A 22,550-nucleotide genomic window follows, 5' to 3' on the forward strand; every position below is an offset into this window, starting at 1 on the left:
TACAGTCAAGCTGTGGAACTTGTTGCCAGGGGATGTTGTGAAGGCCAAGACTATAACGGAGTTCAAAAAATTAGGCAAGTTCACGGAGGATAAGTCCATCAATAGCAATTAGCCAAGATAATCAGGGATGCAACCCCATGCTCTGAACGTCTCTAGCCTCAGACTGCCAGTGCTGGGAATGGGCGACAGGGGATTGATCACTTGATTACCTGTTCTGTTCATTCCTTCTGAGGCACATGGCATTGGCCTCTGTTGGAAGACAGGATACGGGGCTAGATGGACCATTAGTCTGCCCAGTATGGCCATTCTTATGTAGAGGGTCAAGAAGCTGCATTTACTGTTAAAATTAGCATTTTTACAAATACCTTAGAGTGCTTCACAGAAGTGGACAAATACCCCATTGCGGGCCCAGTGGCGTGCCTTGTACATCAGTGACAGAATTAGTTATAAAACCCAAATCTCCTAATTCCCATACGGCCCTCACCACTAAGAAGAGAATCCATGAATCACAACTCCCAACTCGCTATCTAAAAACTCTATCTAATGCAGTGGGAGCTCAAAGGATTTTGGACAAGAGATGGCTTTGCAGCACGGCTGTGGAGTCTGGCACATACAACAGAAGAGGGCACTCACCACTCCTCCTTTATCACCCTCCATGAACTGCACAATCTGGCAGGATGACTTCTCCCACAGGAAGATGTGTCCACAGTCACTGCCACTCACCACGAACTCACTCTTCGGGCCGTAGAAATTAACACCCTTCACTGAAAGGAGAGAGAGATTGCAAGCAGAGAGCTCAAGGACAGCTCTGAAGTCCACACAGCTCTCCCTGTGAGATTTTGTTTACTTTATACCCAGCTGACAACAAGTTTCCAAGGTTACCAGCATGGATCTGTTCATCCCCCCCCACATACACGCTCACGCTGTACAAGCCCAAGAGTTGATTTTAACATGTGAATTTGGTGCTTGTGAAATAAGGGACTAAGAACGAGGCAGTAACAGGCACGGACCTTATTCCTCACGCGGCTCTACTGATGCCCTGCAGTTCAAAACTGCACTATCCACTGAACCTCTTCAGAGTGGAGATTGCAGATTTAGTGATCGTGAAAGATCTCAGTTTAAAAGCCTCAGAGGTTTTTAATGGCATAAGCATCCCTGCCACTTTAGAGGCCAAGGGGTTTGTGCATGCTCATTAGTGAACAATATCAGGGAGGAAGGAGACAGGGGTGCCCATTAATGGCTTGTTCTTACCTGTGGCATTATTGCGATGTCCCTTGTATCTCTTGATGTACTCTGCCCCGTCGCTGTGAGAGGAGTTGAAAAGATAGATGTCTTCATCATTGTAGCTAGCCAAGAGGTCTGCCACAGAACAAGAGACGTGCACACAGGATCATTAGCCTCTGCCTGTGGATTTTAACATGCTAGACAGTCTGCCCTGAAACAAAGGCTAGGATGGGCAAGCGATACAGCAGCTTATGCCAGCAGACCTCCCAGGACCCCCCAAAGCAGACTCCACTACAGCCCAAGAGCCAGGGCTGATCTCAGAGCCTTGTAAAGAAGGTAGGCCGGTGTCCTTCCCATTTGACATTCAGGGATGAGGCAGAGTTAAGTGACTCATCCTAGAGCACAGAGAATCTGACTCAGCTGCACACAGAACCTAGATCCCAGAAGTCCCAGGTCCTTACTGCAGTCACCAGCATACAGGGCCTGCCCCCATGTAGCAGACGTCTGTGGCTGTGCAGTCCTAGCTGTGGCGTATGCTTCTCCCCTCCCAACATTTGTTCCTTTAGGACTACACACAAGAAGTCCAAACAGGAAGGCTTCAACTCAAGGACATGATATTCCCACTGCTCAGCGCCTTACTGAGCAGGAGCCCACGGGAGCAGAGGGAGGTGGTGGCAGTGCTGGCCCTAAAGACATAGGGCTCTACATACCTGATCCATCATGGCTGTACACGAGACAGGTGATGTTAGCTTTGGACTCGCTGTTTACCTAAAAGCAAGGGGAAGGGACCAGACAGCTCTAGTCAGACTTCCTTTGCTCCCAAAATGCTAATTCAGTGATGCAGTTATGCTGACCATACTCTATTATGGTGGTGCCTGACAGCGACTGGCTGTGTTCGACAACAGATTTCAAAATGGGGCCTGTTTCTCTCCAGACCTAGGCAGCCCATCTTTGTAACATTTCATACAGCGTTAGAACATTCGAAGGGTGAAACACGCCAGGCAGTCTGTTGGGTTTTGCTCCATAATTTTCAGATAGGAGGTCTCTGAAACTGGGCTCTGGGTGTAACTTTTTCTTGGCAACCCTACTTTTCCCCATAAGACTCTACAGTACAGCGTATCCTGAGTAGATCTGGATCAACACTTCATAGATTTAAGTGTCAGATTTAGGGGCCCTTTTCTGCTGCTCTTCACATAACTGAATGGTTATGTGCTGTGCACGCAAACCTGATTGGTTGGGGCGGAGAACATGCAAACTTCATTGATAAGGGCTGGGCACACAATACCTTCTCCATCGGAGCTGTGTTTTTCTGTCAATTTTCTCCTACATAGTTGGGTTCATGCACAGCTAGTGGAAAACATTTTAGCCACCAGCAGCTGCACCTCTACCCACTACAGATGTTCACGCCCCCTCCAAGCCCAACCCCCAAATCATTAAAAACCTAGGCGACCAGTATATACAAGCTTCTTTGCTTTAAAGCAATTAGGGTTGCTACATGCCCACTCACCCCAAGCCTGGCAAACCCACAAGAACAAGGAAATGAAGAGTTAGACACCAACAGTACATACCCTCTCCTGACCCACCTTCCCAGGCCACACCTGCAGCATATAGGGTGTATGGGATACTGCAGGCCATGGTTAAGGAATAACCCTCTAACCCTAACCCCCGTAAACTGGGGGAAGGAATTCCAATACACCATGAAAGCAGCTTCCTACCAGGTGGTGAGGACAGAACTTCTTAAGCACGCCATTGTTTTCATTTTCATCTATTTTCCGCTGATCATAAATCCTAGATGAAGACAGAAAGCTGGTAAGATTAATGCCAGATTCAAACACACAAAGCTCTTGCACGAATTAAGTGCTTTTCTGCAAATGAGTTTTCAAGTGCCCTACAGCTTCTAACTATGCAGATTAGACCTATCCAAGTCACTTCACCCTCAATTAAATGCACCACCTCCGAGATGGAATGTGGCAGCTGTTTAAGACTGCAGTCAACTGAAACTCTAGAGGGAACGTAGATAAAATGCAAGTATTAGAACTGGGATTTGGCCATGATAGAGGCTGACACACCAGCTCTTGTGAGCACAGCCATGTGATCTTTAATGACAATGAGAGGCTGGGGCCTTAAATCTGAGTCTCATCTGATAGAAGGCAACACCTGCAGCTTACTGTCTCCTTACATCACGCTGGAGCAGTTACATTTGTACCAACTACACCCCAGAGAGTTTTAGCTAAACAGCAAGATAAGGGAGAATGTAGGGAGAAGATAGGCAAGGGAGAAAATAGGTTTTCAGCTGAGATTTGATGCAACTCAGACACCATGTGGCAAGAGACAAGATTGTATCTCCTGCCAGCTGGCAGAAAGGGAAAAGGCTCTTACCCCGAAAAAGGGGGACAGAGGTGGCTAGTGCTAGTTGAGCAGGTGAAGGGAAAACCCCTGGGTTGTGGAGTAGGTCTGGGGCAAGCAGGAGTGGGGAGCCTGTGGAGGACAGGATGAGGCTGTGTATAATTGTGGAACAAGGTTTACAACCAACCAACCAACAAAACCACCACCACACAGTCACCAGGGCCAGCTGGTATCACACAAGAGTTCTGAAGGAACTCCTATGAAAATGTAGAACTATTAACTGTTGTAACCTGTCATTTACAGCAGCCTCTGTACCAAATGAAAGAAAAGGAGTACTTGTGGCATATTAGAGACTAACCAATTTATTCGAGCATAAGCTTTCCGATGAATGCATCGGATGAAGTGAGCTGTAGCTCATGAAAGCTTATTGTCAAATAAACTGGTTAGTCTCTAAGATGCCACAAGTACTCCTTTTCTTTTTGCGAATACAGACTAACACGGCTGCTACTCTGAAACCTGTACCAGATGACTGGAGAATAGCTAATGTGATGCCGAATTTTAAAAAAAGCTCCAGAGGCGAGCCTGGCAAGCCTAACTTAAGTACCAGGCAAACTGATTGAAACTATACAAAGAACAGAATCAGACACACATGAACACGATTTGTTGAAGAGTCAACACAGCTTTTGAAAAGGGAAATCATGCCTCAATCTCAAAGAATTCTAACAGGAGTCAACAAATTTGAATAAGGGTGATCCTTACACAGTGTACTAGACTTTCAGAAAGCCTTTGACAAGGTCCCTCACCAAAGGCTCCTATGCAAAGTAAGGTGTCATGGGATAAGGAGGAAGGTCCTTTCATGGATCATTAACTAGTTAAAAGATACTAAACAAAAAGGTAGGAAGAAATGGTCAGTTTTCAGTGGAAAGAGGTAAATAGTAGGGTTCCCCAAGGATCTGTACTGGACCAGTGCAGTTCAAGACATTCATAAATGATCTAGAAAAAGGGGTAGACAGTGAGGTGGCAAAGTTTGCAGGCGATATAAAATTACTCAAGGTAAGTCCAAAGCAGACTGTGAGGAGCTACAAAGGGATCTCCCAAAACTGGGAGACTGGAAACAAAATGGCAAATTAAATTCAGATTTGCAGATGAAAGCAATGCACATTAGAAAACAATCACAGCTCTACATACAAAAAGATGGGATCTAAACTAGCTGTTACCATGCAAGATCTGGGAGTCATTGCAGACTGAGCAGATGTTTTCAGAGAACAACATGCAGCAGCAGACAAAAAAACCCTAACAGAGTGTTATGAATGAGTAGGAAAGGGATAGATAAGACAGAAAATATTATGCCACTAAATAAATCCATGGTATGCCCAAACCTTGAATACTCTGTGCAGTTCTAGATGCCCCATCTCAAAAAAAGAAACATTAGAATACAAAAAAGTACAAAGAAGGGCAACAAAAAACTAGGAGTACAGAACAGCTTCCATACAAAGAGAAATTAAAAAGACGGGACTATACAGCTAAGAAAAGACAACTGAAGGGGGAATATGAGAGAGGTCTATACAATCATGAAGGGTGCGGAGAAAAAATGAATATGGAAATGTTATTTACTCCATCCCATAACACACGAACCAGAGATCGCCCAATGAAATTGATGGACGATTTAAAACAAAAAGGAAGTACTTCTTCACACAGCGCACAGTCAACCTGTAAAACTTGTTGCCGGGGGATAAGGCAAGGGCCAAAAAGTATAACTGGGTTCAAAAAACAAAAACACCACCACACAAACAGGTAAGTTCATGGGGATAGGTTCATCAAGTGCTATTAGCCAAGATGGTCAGGGATGCAGCCCGGTACTCTGAGTGTCCCTAAACCTCTGACAGCTAGAAACTGGGACTGAATAACGCAGGACGGATCACTCAATAAAATGTCCTGTTCTGTTGACTCCCTCTGAAGCATCTGGCACCGGCCACTATCAGAATATGGGATTCTGGGCTAGAAGGACCATTGGTCTGACCCAGTTTAGCCGTTCTGATGCTCTTAGGGTGAGGCTGCATGTAAACAGGCAGCTGCAAGTGTGACACCGAAGTTGCACACAAAAGTGAATGGGAGTTCTGAGCTGAGGCAGGTTGATTTGTGCTCATGTGCAGTGAAAGCTCTTGGAGAGATTTAGATGAAGGGAGTAATAGTCATACAGGCTGGAACTCGTGTTTTAAATACAGCAGATTCAAAATACTTGAGTATGAGAACATAGGAACTGCCAGATCTAATCAGTGATCCTCCTAAATCCAGCACCTTGTTGGACAGTGACTAGAAACAGATGCTTCCGAGGAAGGCACCAGCAGACTAATAATAGAAGAACCAGCCTGTAATGGCAGCTTGCTTTCAACCCATCAGGAGAGGTTGGTTGATGCACCATAGCACATGGGTGTATAACCTAGATACAACTGTAGATATCATCCAGATAAAAAAAAGACTCTAATCCCTTTCTGACTCCTCCTTGGCCCCAGTGATGCCCTGTGGAAGCAGCAATGCCCATGAAACACCACACAGTGTGTTGGAAGACTATGGAAGGGATGTAGTTACAGGAGTCTTCAGAGCTGCTCGGCTTTCTCCAGGGCACTGATCACACGCCTAAGCCAAATACTCTAGCCCAATATGGAGCAGTGACTCTGCCTCTCATATCTTCTGGAGATGGACTTACCTGACAAACTGATCCCTGCCGCCCACAGCAAAGTGGTGCGTATTAGAGGGATTCACATAAATGGTGTAGAGACCCACTTTCTTTTCTTTCTCCTTTGTCACAACCAGTTTCCTTTAAAGAGGAGGAAAATAAGATCCATGTGTTAACAATGTCCAGATGGGAACTGCAGGCATATCTCTAAGCTCACTCAGCAGACAGATTTCTCTTTTTTACTCTTAAAAAGTGAGTAAGAAACAAGTCATTTCTGGCTCAAACTGAAGAAAGCACATGACTATGATTTTATGCTGCTGTTCCTAGTCAACACACAGTGGAGTGAAGTCATTTTCTGATTTTTTTCCCTTCAAAACAGAATTTAATAGAGGGGATGTGAAGCGTTTTGCTACTTGTACCAGAGGCTGATGCATCTGTACAATTGGTAATAATGTACTGCAAGCTAAAGGGCACCAGACTTTATCCAAAAGCAGAAACACTTGTGCTAAGGTTATTCTAGCCAGAAGGATAAGACTCAAACTTTTTTAAAAAGCTACACAAGTACAGGCCTAATATTTAGGTTTTGTAGAAACTAGTATGAATGGAAATGTTTCATGATATTTAAGTGATGACAATTCAAATCATCTCCTGGCGTGTTAAATCCAAACAGCAGCATAGACACTATTTCAGGAAAACTAGACAGAAAACGTGAAACTGACCATACCTAGCTTCACTGACCATGCAGCTCCATTTTAGTATTATTTCAGTTGTAATAAGCAGAAGGTTTTAAAGGTTTAAAACAAAAATCTTAGATCTTAAACAATGTCCCTTTAATCTTTGCTCCATAACCAAAGAAGATGGTTTTAAAATTATAGGCAATCTAGATGTGACGTATACAAACTAAGAACAGTCTATGTAAGAAGACACGCTCAGATGCTGTTGACTTTGAAACCCTTCATTTTAAATCAAATCTTCAAAAAGAGATTCTAGTGCTTCAGAAAAGGACTATTACTAAACTAGAAGCCTGCTTTAAAAGCAACCTGCGTATTTTGGAAATTTGTCAAAAAAGGACAGTGCAACATGTGATATGAGGTTAAAACCTTAAACAACCTGCCAGTTCAATTATGATTTTTCAATTAACTACAACAGAGAGTGTAGCAAGAGGCTCACACTAAAAGCTTCAAGTGCAAGACTGATTAATTACTGCACTTCAGACCCTTCACTAAACAGACTGGGTAATGGAGTATCTCGCACCTGTAGAAGCCTCTTTCATATTCAGTCACATTGGTAGGTCTTGAAGAAAACAAAAACATGCAGTTCAGCCCTGGACTGAGCCTTGACAGCAGCCACAGTACAGGTGCAAAGACACTGCAGTGTGAGCTTGAGCTTCTGCAGCTATCATGACAGAGGGAGGGAGCCCCTTGAGGGGGGAAGGGAGGTCAGTCCCAGTGGCCTAAATTCAGTGAGGCTGACAAATGCAGACAGAGTGCCAAATTCATGTCATGTGGGCCACCAAACATCTGCCAGAGAATCAGAAAGCAGCAGGGAGGACTCAGACCAGTCGTGTAAACACGGTCTATCCGGGCCATTAACAAACACCTTGAGCCCTCCAGTCCAAAGGGGACACACTGATTTAGTCATTAAAAGATTCTCTACAGCAAACAGTTTGCTTAGACTTACTTGAGAGCAATAAAGTTGGCTGTCTCTAGGTCAGCCTGATAAAACCCTTGAACATCAGACAACTAGCAAAACATACAGGCCAATTTAAAATGATCCACTACACATTTCACCGAGGTAATGTTCTGGCATACAGCAGAATGTCAGAGGCCTCAGGAACCATTAGGAGGTTCAAAACCTCATTGATTCACCAGGATCTCACAGCAATCAACAGCAAGCGTCAAGGAAAGATACTTACGAAGCAGGGCGGTCTTGTCTCAGGTCAATGGTGAAGACCACAGCATCTTCGCCAGCTGATAAGAAAGTGCATGGAGAATCCGGCTCTAGGGCCAACTGGAAGATAAATGCTTTGGGATTGGCTCCCTTTTTAACCAACAAGTGGGACAAGACTCCTTCCCCCCTGTATACCCCCCTCCCTTCCTCCTGAGATTGGAAAGCACTTCAATGACTAAGCCTCACAAAACCTGTGACAGGCTGATGTATGATTTTTAGTCTGTCAGTAGGACTGGGACAGGTGCATCTGCCTTGAGACTGAAGAGGGGGAAAAAGGGCTCTGAGACTGCACCCCCTGCTTCAAAGAAAGCAGAGCTGGCCACTTGGACCCACTTTGCAGTGCGTTCTGGGACACAGCAGGCTGAGCAGAGCCAGAGGGGGGATTCAGTCAGGTTGTTAGGGCAGTTAAGTCACATTTTGATATCTGTAAGGGAAGACAGGCGGAAGGAGGTCAGTTTCAATTTCCTACGCAGTTAAGACACGCTGGGTAGGTTTATTCTTAGCACATCACTTCGATGGGACTGCGATAAGACGATGCACACCCTTCACTGCCTGCCCCTCCTGTATTAAGAGGCCGCTGGTGGTTATTTCAGTAGTGCCCAGAGGCTCAGATTGATATGCTCGGTGCCTCTGTCTGTGCAGCACCATTGCTGTCCTCAGGAGTTCACAACTTGAGATTAGGTCTCAGTCACTTGCTTGCTCCTCTGTGACCAGTTGTGCAAATGTAATCAGCACTTTATGTTTGATGAAAATGCTTCTTGAAAGAGCCACTGAGGTCCGTCCTGTCAACATTTCCACACCTTGCCCAATTGCAGGACACAGTGGTAAATGTACAGGTGCCTGTGCTATAGACCAAGCAGACTGCAGCCCATCCGGCCTTCGTTGCCGATGACACAGCTCATTAGTCAATATCCTGCACGGGACTGAGCAGCCCCAACTTGGATTGAGACAGAGCATGCTGGGATATGCAGTTTTCATGGGCCGCAGGCCATGCTATAGAACTCCAAATGCTGCATTTGGCCTACACTTCGACACCCCCCCAGGATAAACACACTCCTGCTACAGGGACCATAAAAACTGGTGTAGCAACAAGCCTCATAAAATCCAGAAGAGAATTATTACTGGGCAGCCTCTGGCAGGGGAGGAGACCAAAGAAAAGGCACAGCTCTTTAATTAGGATTGCAAAGTACTTCAGAAGCACTCCACAGGAGATTAGATGCTGGGCAGTACAATCACAGATTAAATTCAATGTAGGTAAACGCGGCAACGCAAACTGAAAGGCTCCAGGACAACCTGTACTTCCTGAATTGTTCTGACCTCAAAGCTAGGAGTCCTAGCCGGCACCAGGGACTCATCTACTTTGCATGCAGGAGCCATCAAGACAGAAAGATGTTCGAGGTGCATTGAGGAGGGGTCAGAGTAGGTGAAAAGGGAGGACCTGTGACCCTGTGCCATAGTGTGCTCCACAGAGAGCCCAGGAGGCAATCCTCAGCGCCAGGCGTCTTCAGAGGAAAGCCCTGGACAATGAGGGAGTCCAAATCTTACCACCTTTGAAGTGCAACGTGAGACCCATCTCCTTGGGCAGGCGTTCCCTTAGCAGTGACTGGAGAAGGGACGGGCCAGTTCTCAGAGACACGCAACTGAGTTAAAGGAACACATCAGCTTCAGAGGAAACCTACATACCGAGGGAGGAGGAGAAGGCAAAGGCCTTTCAAATCATGCTTTAATTTTAGATGGAGGTTTATATACACTGAAAATAGGGGATGGAGAAGGGTACTGCCTGGTTCCATGGTCAAACAGGGATAAGCAATTCCTTTTGACACCTAATGTACGGGAAGCCTGGCTGCTACGGGCCCTATCCGTCCCTACGCCCTGGCACCAGACAGAAACAGTAGCTAGTTTGCTCACCTTATGTGAGGCTCCCTTGTGCTGTGCCACGCGCTTGGTGTTTCTGCAGCACTGGGTGGCAGAGAGTTCGGCTACCCGGACTTGGCCATCCCGAGCGCACATGGCTAGAGTCGAGTCGCCACTGTTGGGGAGGAACTTGGCCTGGAGGAGAGCAAAAGGAGATGCTGCGTTCCACTGGGGGTGAGAACAGCTGCCCTCCCACAGTCCTTGGGGCTGGAATCCCACCCACCCTCCACCGCAAATGCAGCAGCATGATCCATGGACTGAGCATATAGGCAAAAAAACAGGGCAGCCCAAGCTGTAATGCCACCTCCGATAGCAGGTCACTGGCGCTCCATGCCTCAGTTTCTCCATGTGCAAGTAGGATAAAGACTAGGAGGACTGTCGTCCTTCCTGGGAAGGGGGGCTGCAAAGGCTGGCTTGGAGTCTATACAGTACTTTGAACAGGGTTTGAACAATTCTACCAGCAATTCTATCCTAGCCAGAGAGATGCCCTGCACAGTGCAGTGGCAATGCCCTGGCTGAGAAGCCCAGCATTACCTCCATCTCAAGCAGGTACGGAGAGGTGGAGATGCAGGGATGCCCACAGGTTTGCGCCTGGACTTGGTCTTTCCTATTAGCCTCTGGTGAGCAGGTGGGATAAAACATGAAGTCCCTTCCCCACAGCAACCTCTGGCTGCTAGAAAGTCAAAGTTCTCTGCTCTCCCTGGCACTCCAGAGCCTCCTGCAAGCGTGGGGGCTGCTTCCCTAAGGCCCTTCTCCACAAACAGCTCCTGCCTCCATCACTGCTCCCAGCTTCCCTTAAGGAGGGGCAGCAGACGGGACTGCCAGAGTATCTCCTGCCATTCAGAACCCCCTGGGAAGCAGCTCAGAGCAGACTCAGTTGAGGTGCTATTGGCAGACTTTGCCTTTGGGAGGCTCTTCATAGCTGCACAAGCCAGAGACGCTATGAAAGCTCAGTTGGGCCGGCACTGGCTCTCCCACTCGCCAGGGAAAGCTCGGCTGACTTGCCGGGGCTTTGAAAAGAAAAAAAAAAAAATGCAACGTATCTACTGCAGTCTCCAGCACCTACACCCTTTACAAGAGGAGCAAGAGGGCTCATAACACAGCAGGGAAGTTAGCATTCTCCCCAGTTAACATCCGGGAGAAGCTGAGGTACAGCGATTAATGTAGAGTCTTCCAGCACGTCAGTGGCAGAGGTGCAATAGGACCCTGGAGTCCTGGCACCGAGACACCTGCTCTGGCAGCACACAAACATGGTCAGTTACTTTCACCCCTTTACAAATGTAGCAGAATAACTCAGCTCTTGGCATCTTTCTAAGTGGAGTGGGAGACGCCCCTACCAGCCCCTTCAGCTACCCACTTCTCCCAACACACTCAGCCCCTCCCCCTCTCACCTGGAAGACGTTGCTCTTGTGGCCGCTCTCAAACTCCAGCACCGGCTGCCTCCTGACCCAGTCCCAAACCACCACCTTAAGGTCATCGCTGCCGCTGGCCAGCCATGTGCCACGCTGGTTAAAGTGCAAGGTATTGACACAGCCGCCATGCCCCTCTAGGCCGTGCTGGAGGTGGAAACGTTGCACAAAGACCCTGGCCCCGCAGGCCTCATAGACAAAGCGTGAGCTGAAGCCCAGCTCCCTCTCCCGGAGGGCACGCACAGCCTGCCAGCGGGGCGGAGGAAGAGCAGTTGTCTCTGAGGACACCCAGTCCTCCAGCGCCCGCTCATCATCCGAGGAGTCTTGATCGTGGTTGGCACGTTTGCGCTGGGCACGCCGCCGGGACCGCTGCTGCTCCTCCTCCTCCTCCTCCTCCTCTGAGTGGGACCGGTCATGGGCCTGGTTCTCCTCATTGATCGAGTAGTGGCCTGTGTCATCCATACTGTCAGAGTCCTTTTCCTCTCCCGAGCTCTCTGTGTCTGTGTCCCGGCTCTCTGTGCTGGTGCGGTTGGGCCCTACGTCGTCCCCAGTGAGGCTCAGGCTGAGGTCAGAGGCCTCTACTTCGATCCCTGAGGAAGTCTCTCGCCCCTCCTCTGCTCCAGACATTTCTTCGGGGCTGCTGGATAAGCTCCCTGCACAGGACAGACCATGTGATTTATTCTAGGGTAAATAACTTCACATCTCTATAGCATCAAAGGATTCTCATGTACCCAAAAGCACCACTGAAATGCAGTCACTTCCAGGGTAGAGGCCAGCACAACAGAAGGGGGAGAAAATTCCAGCCAAATCCCTACTCTTACAAAGGGCCATGGGATCGCCAGCGTATACACAGAGTGACCAAGACGTGGAGTTACAGTCTGGTCCACAGACCCAGAACCATTTATGTCGCATCTAGCTCCCTGAAAGATGGAACTTTCAAAGCAGTGGTTCTATTCTAGGAACCCCCCTGTATTTTACACCTGATGTTTAAATCACTGGGACATCCCTCTGGGCAACACTAGCTCAGGAACAAGCCTCTGGCCAATTGTTTCGCTCCCATGCATTACATTTTTAATTGCAGCTTCATTCAGGGATCCCATCTCCCCCGGAGCATACAATTAACCCTCTTCCTCTTGCATTTATTAACAGGCTCACAGACTGCTATAAACAAGCTCAGGATTCTGTAACCTCCACTCATTTAGCAACAAATGAAATCTGCCCCACGTTGCAATACCTTGCACAAGGGTTTTAACAAATCTCTACTCCCATGTACAGAGGAGCAGGGTTTAGGCAGATGTAGGACATTACCTGGCATTTGAATCAACAGCTGGCTTTGCCATGCTTCTGGGGGAGGGGGGGTTCTCTACAGTATTAGGCAACAATCCTGCTTACACAGACATACTCCTCTTCTTCATGACAAAGGCTATCTGAAGGCCAGTTCTGCTTTTTAAGGGTTTCTCTGCCGATCCTCCTTCACCTGAAGATGATCCAGCCATCATCTGATTCCAGGGATTTTGAAGGAGGAGACAACAGTGGAGCAGATATTAGGAACAGAGGGCCTAATGCTGGGTCTCTAGAAGCCAATGGAAGTGGTGTCACGGACTTCAGTGGAACCAGGAATTGGTCCAGAGATCCTATTCTAATGCAACTTTGTTAGTGAAGTGATGGAAGAGAAAACACGGATATAGGGACAGAATGAGGGTCCCCCCCCCATTGCAGGATGCTTAGATAGGACATTTGTTTCCCCCATATCACTTTAAAACAGCTTATGTAGAGCTAAGTGAACAATTCACAGGGTAAGTGATTTGTTTGGCAAATGTAGCCTCTTTTGCTGCTCATAAGCAGACTACCATTTTTGTGGGTGTTCACTAACCAAAGCTATTCAATATCTTGTACAACCAAACCCGCCAATGGAGGGCCAGTGAGCACTCGAATCACATTGTGGAACGCTTCAGAGAGGAATTTGTTTCGTTACCATGTTCATTTCATTTAATGAAATGCATTTTGGTGCCACAGCCAATATTTGCTTTGTACCAGAACTGACACTAAAAGCTCTTCATCTGAAGAAGGTTTACAACCGGCAAATTTAGAGGGTTGTGAACGTGCTCAGATCAATCACTAAATGATCCCAAATTTCTTGTTGTTCACTGAGCCCTAGCCTTAAGCGCAGACAACTCAAACGGGTCTTCACCCCCTACCCTTACCATTGGCTATGTCCGTTTTTCCCTCCGTGCTACTCCCCTTATCTGACATCTTGTTTTTGTTCAGGGTGAACCTGCAATTGAGAGATTAAAAAAAATGAGAGTTGGCAACAGCAAGAGGAGAGATCCCCTGAGACTGTTTCGTAAAAGCCCTGGCTTTCTAACACAGACTTGGTCCAGGAAGAGCGCCCCCCTTCGCAGCAAACTGCAATGGCTTGGCCCAGTGTACTGAGAAACAGTACCCACCTCCCGAACAGGGAAGAACTGCTTAAACGACACTGGACTGTTTATCACAGGACATGTACTATCAAATGCATCATAAAACGGCTAGAACCCTAACATTTTCTCTAAGGCTGCTAGAGTTAGATTAGCAGAGATCAAGATATGGCTGGTGAATCTTGCCCATATGCTCAGGGTTCAGCTGATCGCCATATTTGGGGTCAGGAAAGAATTTTCCTCCAGGGCAGATTGGAAGAGGCCCTGGAGGTTTTTCGCCTTCATCTGTAGCATGGAGCACGGGTCACTTGCTGGAGGATTCTCTGCTCCTTGAAGTCTTTAAACCACGATTTGAGGACTTCAATAGCTCAGACATAGGTGAGAGGTTTTTTGCAGGAGTGGGTGGGTGAGATGCTGTGGCCTGCATTGTGCAGGAGGTCCGACTAGATGATCATAATGGTCCCTTCTGACCTTAGTATCTATGAATCTATACCCAATGTGCTAGTTTCAAATACACTGGGGGGGGGGGGGGGGGGGGAAGGAAGGAAGCCACATTTCCCCAATAAATGCCTCCAAATTCCATAGCTCCTTTTACCTCAAAGGATCCCAAACTCATCTCCAAGCTATCCAGGGGGACAACTTTGCTGGCCACTTCTGGGATTGAAGGCGACTGTGCATTATTAAAAACGGCAATATTGGATAGCAGTTTACTGTCTACAGAGGACACTTCAGAAACGTAATGCCATCAGTCAAGGTGGCATTTGGCCACAACATTGGGGCCATCATACAAAGTCTTTGGTAGTCCTATCACAACTTGTTAATATCCACAAGTGGTCAGGAGCTCAGCTTTATCTCTCCTCTGATATGTGATAACTGGAGCATCACAGTGCACCCTTTACACCACGTTGGGATATGGGTTCAGAATACCTACACTTACTTCTAGATAATCTAAATATTCCTTGGGATGTCTCCCACTCAAATACTGACCCTGTTTAGTGCACAAGATCAGTGGAAGATACATCATAGTACAGTTATGGCTGCTATCATTGCAGTACAAAACTAACAAGCATAACTTCTGCAATGCTCTGGTTCTCAGGGGACAATTCTTCCCCTCTGCCCCCGTCCAACCATTTCCACATCTGTACAGTCCTCCAGCTGCATTCTTCCATGAATACTGCCTTGACCCAACAGAGATGCGAAGGCCCCATGACCCAATGCACCTGCTTAATTTCTTAAAGCCTTCCACCATATTTCCCTATGTGAACCCTCCCTAGTCTCTCCACCTTGGTCCTCTGACTCCCTTTTCATTTGTACCTTGTCACAAGGCAAACTCTTTCCATCCAACTCCTGATCCCCAGCTACACTCAAAGGAATGAGGAGTTCTTGACATTAGCTCTGCAACAACAGCTATACAAAATCCATCCATAACTGAAGAGACCACTTTCATATGCCTATATCACAAAATTAAGCATGTTAGATCTGAAATTCAGCTGAGGAAGGGTAGCTTTGAGGTGCAGTAAGTGCTGACATCACAGATTGTAGGGTCAAAAGCTAGTCAAGAAGCTTTTTTACCTCAAATCACAGATTTCTAAACACCTTCCTATGCACGAGGTGCTTCCAAACCTCAAACGCTCTCAGTAATCATATAATCATAGAATCTCCGGGTTGGAAGGGACCTCAGGAGGTCATCTAGTCCAACCCCCTGCTCAAAGCAGGACCAATTTTTGCCCCAGATCCCTAAATGGCCCCCTCAAGGATTGAACTCACAACCCTGGGTTTAGCAGGCCAATGCTCAAACCACTGAGCTATCCCTCCCACCCAAATGTAGTGGGAGGACCGGGCATTCCCACTGGAAGGCCCACTGCTCTGGAATTTAGCCCCCTCACTAGTCTGGAGTCCAAGACGACCTTCAGGACTCATTTATCCTCCCATGCTTTTCCCAGAGCACAGGGGAACTCCAGTGCACTGGAAGCTTATCTGTGAGGTTGGAAGCTCCCTCACACTTACTGCCATTGCTCAATTAATTGAACATTTTAATTTTACATGAGCACATGATCAATCCAAAACAAAAGAGAAATAGTGCTCTAGCATTTCCAGCTCCCTCCATTCCAAGGGCATTGTGGAATAGATCTTTAGTTACCCCACAGTGACATTCCATGGGATCTCATGCTGGCAACGGCTACTTTTAGTTTCCTTAAAGCAAATCTTAAGCCCACTCACCCAGGCATATCCAGAATCCCTTCAAAACCCAACAGGAAAGTTACCAAGGTAGTAGCTATGCTATCCTGTCAGGTACTCTACAGGGTTCTCCTCCCCCCCCCCCCCCCCCCAATTCCTGAATTAAATATTCCAGCCTCCTGGTCTCAGCCAAGTGTTTTAGTGTTAATTCCCTTGGGGGAAAATGATTTTTAATCATTAGTTTACAAAAAAAAAAAAAAAAAAACAGTCTAGCACCCAGAGCTCTTCCCATGGCAGAGAAATTTCAGTTTGCAGCCTGCTAGAGGCAAAGGAGCTATTCAATATTAATCTTTCCATCGAGCCACAATTAGTAAAACTGCTTTTAGGCATTAACTTCAAAGCAGACTGTATCATATTGGTCTACACCACAGGGATATCCCCCTCTTACTGGATTTTAGTGACTTTTTAAAAATAGCATTGAGTCTCTTATTTTCTGAAGAATCGAGAAAAGGCAGTATTCTCTTTACTATCGGCCATTTCCAGTGCTGTTAATGGAACCTGTAATTAATGCAGCTCTGTGCACTTCTCTACTTTGTCCATCAGCATCAGTGATGCCTGAATATGGCACCACAAAAAATATTGCACATTTTCTGCTTCGGCAATGGTTTCACAATGCTGTGGGAATCATGTCAGTTAGCCCCTGCTTCCTCCTCCGCAGCAGCTCAGATATAGTTCAATGGGACACCCTGCAAAAACAGTGGCACTATTTGCTCAGTTGATAAACTCCCCTACAACCGCCAACAAAAAACGATCTAGGTCACAATTCCAATCAAAGTCAGAAGTGACAAATGTTATTGCCAAGGTGGATCATGGATTTCAATGGCCTTGATTTAAACTGTTCCACCCTGGGTACCGCCACCTGCTGGCAGCTCTGTGGCCCACATAAAGTGAGTGGATCTCAATCCAGATCTTGGGAACACAAGTGGATCTTTGCACGCTATCAGTTTTCAGTTGGCCTGATCTGTAGTCTCAGCAGAAAAGGCAAAGATTAGATGGATGAGAGAGAACAAACTCCCATCCCATCCAGCCTACATCCACGAGGTCACACCTCTAGGTCAGTGCTTAGACACACTGATAGGGTAGGGTCAGGGCAGCATGCACTGGAACAAACATAGAACATCAGTTTCCATAAATTATCCTTCACAAGCACGAAATTCACTAGATACCCCTAGGGCCTTCAGATTATTTCTTATACTAGTGCAAAAAACACACATTGTACCAAATTCTGGGACTAATCTATGTGAAAGCATCTACTAGATGTCATCAATACACATATAAATGGTCAGTTTTCAGAATGGGGAGAGGTAAACAGTGGTGTCCCCCAGGGGTCTGTACTGGGACCAGTACTATTTAACATTCATAAATGATCTGGAAAAGGAAGTAAACAGTGAGGTGGAAAAATCTGCAGATGATACAAAACTACGCAAGATAGTTAAGTCGCAGGCAGACTGCGAAAAGCTACAAAGGGATCTCACTAAACTACTGGGTGACTGGGCAATAAAATGGCAGATGAAATTCAATGTTGATATATGCAAAGTAATGCACACTGGAAAACAATCCTAACTGTACATATTAAATGATGGGGTCTAAATTAGCTGTTACCATTCAAAAAGAGAAATCTTGGAGTCCTTGTGGACAGTTCTCTGAAAACATCCACTCAATGTGCAGCAGCAGTCAAAAAAAGCTAACGGAATGTTGGGAATCATTAAGAAGGGGACAGAGAAGACAGAAAATATCATATTGCCTCTATATATAAATTCATGGTATGCCCACACCTTGAATACTGTATATGGTCGCCCCATCTCAAAAAATATACTGGAATTGGAAAAGGGCAACAAAAATTATTAGGAGCATGGAGCAGCTTCCCTACGAGGAGAGATTAATGACACTGACTTTTCAGCTTGGAAGAGAGACGACCAAGAGGGGATATGATAGAGGTCTGTAAAATCACGACTGGGAAGGAGAAAGTAAATAAGGAAGTGTTATTTACTCCTTCTCATAAGACAAGAACTAGGGGCCTCCAAATGAAATTAATAGGCAGCACGTTTAAAAAAACAAAAGGAAGTATTTCTTCACACAATGCACAGTCAACCTGAGGAACTCATTGACAGGGGATGCTGTGAAGGCCATGACTATGACAGGGTTCAAAAAAGAACTAGATAAATTCATGGAAGATAGGTCCATCAAAGGTTATTAGCCAGGATGGGCAGGGATGGTGTCCCTAGCCTCTGTTTGCCAGAAGCTGGGAAATGGGTGACGGGATGGATCACTTGAGAATTTCCTGTTCTGTTCATTCCTTCTGAGGCACCTGGCATTGGCCACTGTCAGAAGACAGGATACTGGGCGAGATGGACCATTGGTCTGACCCAGTGTGGCCGTTCTTATATCACAGTAAATTCTGCCCCGATTTATACCCCTGCAGCTTAATGACGTCAGTGAGATTTCAGAGAGTGCCAGGAAGGGACAGAATTTGGCTCAGTGGATTTTTATAGCAGTGAAGTATTACCCAGATTACTCTCAGTGAGATTGAATCACAAGGGCAATATTTCAAACTGATGTCAACAAAATAAACAGATTCTGGTCATTTTAAATAAAGAGAAACAATGCTCTGCTTCTTCCCCATGTGCTCTTTAAAGAGTAGTAAATTTAGAAGTCACTTCTGTCTATGCATTCTGAATGGTGACTTTCGATTTTGGGTAGCGCAACTTGAGACTCCAGATTTTCAGAAGTGGGTGCTCAGCACTTTGTAAAAAAAATCAGGCCCTTTTAAAAGTCTCAATTTGAGCATAAAAAAATTAGTCACTTTCAAAAAGTTTCGGCTGTTTTTTCTAATCCATTTTCCTTGTTTGCATGGGGTGTTTCCACGCAGGACAGGCAGGAGAAAAGCACACTAAGAGGAAAAACCACACAAACACACAACGACAGCAACTGGCAGGGCAGGTGTATGACAACTACTTTTAATCTAACCAGATTTCAAACTGACGGTGTCGCTTTTATTGTAACTTTCTGGATATATGATACATACAAGGATTACGTTAAACCACCAGAACAATCTTAGCTGGAAGTTTTTTTGGAGTGGGACTCGACATTGAAACTGTTAATGATATTCTCAAGCAATGAGCAGATTGGAAAGCCAGTTAATAGCTTATCTCCAATTCCACTTGGTGAACATTACTGTGGAACCTGGCAGTTAAAGTTACTTCAAGAGGAAAGGCAATCATTACTGGGTAATTAATCTGACTCCTTCTCACTCACCCACCCCAGGGGATTATAATCGAAATTCAGTTTTTTTAAATAAATTTTCATTTTATTTTTCAGGAATTTCATGTTATTTTGTTTTATCCATACTGGGAAGAGGGGAGAGAGGGAATGGGGACAAGCCCATCCTGCATTGATCCCCTAGTGACAGCTCCCCACTTCCGTCATTGCAACCTGGCACACCAGGGCATATCACAGCTCAATTTTAGCAAGACAATGGAGGGGCAGCTTGGCCAAATTTGGGTGGTGCTGCAACCCAGTGTGCCAGGTCACAACACCCACTGCACTGAGGCAGGCCTAGTCCCATGGGACAAGAGCCACAGCAGCTGCCGCTGTGGGGTACTTAAAACTTTTTTTGTTTTATTTTGTATCTGCTCTAATTATAAACCTAGCTAAGAAATAAGGACACAAGTGGAAAACACTCAGCTGCCTAGCAAGGAACTTCTGAGGAGGAAAGATTTGCTCCCTCTTGCCTCTCCATCTCCTGCTTCCTCTGGCGGTATTAACTCAGCTGCTGTGAAGATGAAAACAGATTGTATCCATTAGCCACCTCTTTTACATTTAGGTAGTTGAAGGCGTTCAAAGCGAGGCCTCTCTAAACTGATTTGTATTTAAGGCAGGCTGGATTCTCTCTAGCTGGAGAGACTTTGTGTCAGCCTGTCTAAAATGGGCTATTAGCTATCTGATTCATACACAGTTAAACACAGTTTAACTTGACAATGAGATTACAATGTACTTAGACTAGGAACTCCTTCGGGCAGGGTCTGGGTGTACAGAGCTGAATACACAACTCAGTAATAATAATAATGGAGATTAAACAGTAGCACTCAACAAAGATCAAGTAGGAAAGCAAACTATAACTTTTGCAGAGGAGGGCCTAGTCTGCAATCCTCGAGAGGGGCAACTAAAGATCTTTTGCCAGTTCTACCAAATCCCTTCACTAGGGTATTCCTTGGCTGTCCTCCTTGGAAGCAATCCCTATCCTCTTCTGGGCCGACTGACCCCTAGGCACCTGGCATGAACCCTATCTGCCCAAGTTATGCTTCTCCTTCCTTGAGCTGCTGTACTAGATGTGAGCTGCTTAAAGCATGGAGCACTCTGAGGGCTCGTGGCAGGGCAGTGTCAGTGGAGGGCACTGGATGTCAGTCTACCTTGCCCCCCAGATCTGACAAAGCCAGGGCTTGCTGCATCTTTTGGCATGGCAGCAAGAGGTTGGAGAGGAGAGGAGAGGTCTTTTGCTTATGGTGTGAAGGTAAGTTTGGGCTCATGTTGGGAAGGACAGACATCTTGTGCTTAATATGTAGATGTGAACATCTTATAAACAAAGAGTGCAGATCAAAGTCTTCTCAGGTCTACAAGGGACTTTACTCCAAGTTATTCCAGAAAGTAGATCATTAGCAGGGACACACTTTTGGTGGAGCCTGCAGAAAGGAATGGCTTTAACGGATGCTTAAAGACATCATCTGTCAGCATCAGGGGGCTGCTACTCTTCATTTAACATGCTGGCACTTTTATCTGTTATGGGCAGGTAGCCATCACATTGGAAAGATTTAGTGATGGCAGCTACTTTACTTACTTCTCTGTAGTACACAATTGTGTGGAATACAGGTTTGCTCTACGGACATTGAGATGGACACAACGGCGCTACATAGGTCACCCCAAATGAGTGTCAGACCCTTAGACACATGCCATCATGTATTCTATTTAAACCACACATTCTATAGGAAGTTTTTACTAGCACTCATTTTCACATCCCCTCTGTAAAGCTAGAGAGGGATGCCTTTGGACCACAAGTCCAGCTCCAGAGGCATTCATGGGAGAAGACAGCCACTCTAGTTCTAACAGCCTCTGAAAGAGCTTTTCAGTATGCAGAGTAATGTTGTTCAGTCCAGCCTGAAAAGGGCATAAACCAGTGCCTTACACCACTGCAAGGAAGGGGAAGTGGCCATTAGCAGACATAACTGTTCGTGAAATACAGGACCAGAGACAGATTCAAGGTTTAGGACTGAATGCTACCCATCAGTGGCTTGAGTCAGTGGGGATGGGCAAACAGACAGGTGAAATGGTTGACGGTGCATGGTCAATATAGTTTACCACATGGTTCTTGTCTCCACATGTGGTATAACCACTTTTAAGTCCCAATACATGGTATAATCTCCACTCTCACTTCCAGGTGATCAATCAAGTTTTACTCAAAGCTCTGTTAGTTGCACCTGAGCCATGTATAGCCCCTTCCACTCAAGGCCCTCAAAGCAATTTACAAAAAGCAGTCTTCACTAACACCTGAGCTCCCGTATGCCCACCCATAAAGAGAGGGCATCATTCTCAAGGCCACAACACCCAGACAGCAGAGCTGGGAATAAAACCCAGTCAGGCATCAGGAGGATTTCTATGTTCCAACTACTAGAGAACAATCCCTCCCCTCACATATGCAAGCTGGTGGCTCAGACATATCTGTGCTGAGGCAATGGGCAGAGGATCTGCCACAGGGCTGCCTCTCCCTAGTTTCATGGGGTGCATTGGGCCGATGTAAGACCCCTTTTTGGAACCATACTTCTTAAAGTGGGTCATTAGAGCTGCAAGCTCACAGCACTAGCCCGGCCTGCACTCCAAGCCTGCTCTTCCTCAGTTCACAGGACTCATGGTTTCTCCTGGGGTCTCCTACCCCAGCTGCCCCTGGCTGGAGGCACAACCCCCTCTTTATTACCCTATGGAGCCGTTACTCCCACCTTCTCTGATCAACTGTCACATTCCAACCATAGCAGAACCTTTGCACTCTGATGCTCCATCCGGTTCCCAAAGGCCACAATACTACATGCTCACGCTGTTCTAGCCAATCCGCCCTCAAATTAATCCCATGGAGCAGCGGGAAGGTGCAGCATTCAAGCGCCTTTTCCCAGGAAAGGGAAACAGATTGTTCTGAAGTGTAGCTCTGCAGACACACAGCCAAGGTAACAAGTCCTGACCCTGCTCCAGTGACCATATGGAGAGAAGGGTGATAGAGGATGTCAAATATAAAAGGGAAGGGTAATCACCTTTCTGTATACAGTGCTATAAAATCCCTCCTGGCCAGAGGCAAAACCCTTTCACCTGTACAGAGTTAAGAAGCCAAGATAA

General features: G+C 46.2%; 1 protein-coding gene across 7 annotated transcripts in view; it reads right to left on the minus strand.

Moving 5' to 3' along the window:
* DCAF8 (DDB1 and CUL4 associated factor 8) overlaps positions 1-22,550 on the minus strand; it is a 55,413-nt gene that overhangs the window by 20,199 nt on the left and 12,664 nt on the right. For all 7 annotated transcript variants that reach the window (XR_013348714.1, XM_077841737.1, XM_077841739.1 and 4 more), the window contains 9 exons: positions 13,725-13,795; positions 11,503-12,173; positions 10,106-10,246; positions 8,163-8,257; positions 6,278-6,388; positions 2,940-3,012; positions 1,935-1,992; positions 1,252-1,359; positions 634-764 (listed from right to left, as the gene is read on the minus strand). Coding sequence is in view for 6 of the 7 variants with exons in the window: in XM_077841737.1 (XP_077697863.1) it covers positions 634-764; positions 1,252-1,359; positions 1,935-1,992; positions 2,940-3,012; positions 6,278-6,388; positions 8,163-8,257; positions 10,106-10,246; positions 11,503-12,173; positions 13,725-13,773 (1,437 nt within the window). In the remaining variant the exon portion in view is untranslated. The remainder of the gene's footprint in view (positions 1-633; positions 765-1,251; positions 1,360-1,934; positions 1,993-2,939; positions 3,013-6,277; positions 6,389-8,162; positions 8,258-10,105; positions 10,247-11,502; positions 12,174-13,724; positions 13,796-22,550) is intronic.

The sequence above is a fragment of the Eretmochelys imbricata genome, chromosome 24 (genome assembly GCF_965152235.1).
Source record: "Eretmochelys imbricata isolate rEreImb1 chromosome 24, rEreImb1.hap1, whole genome shotgun sequence".
In the NCBI taxonomy this organism is placed as follows: domain Eukaryota; kingdom Metazoa; phylum Chordata; order Testudines; family Cheloniidae; genus Eretmochelys; species Eretmochelys imbricata.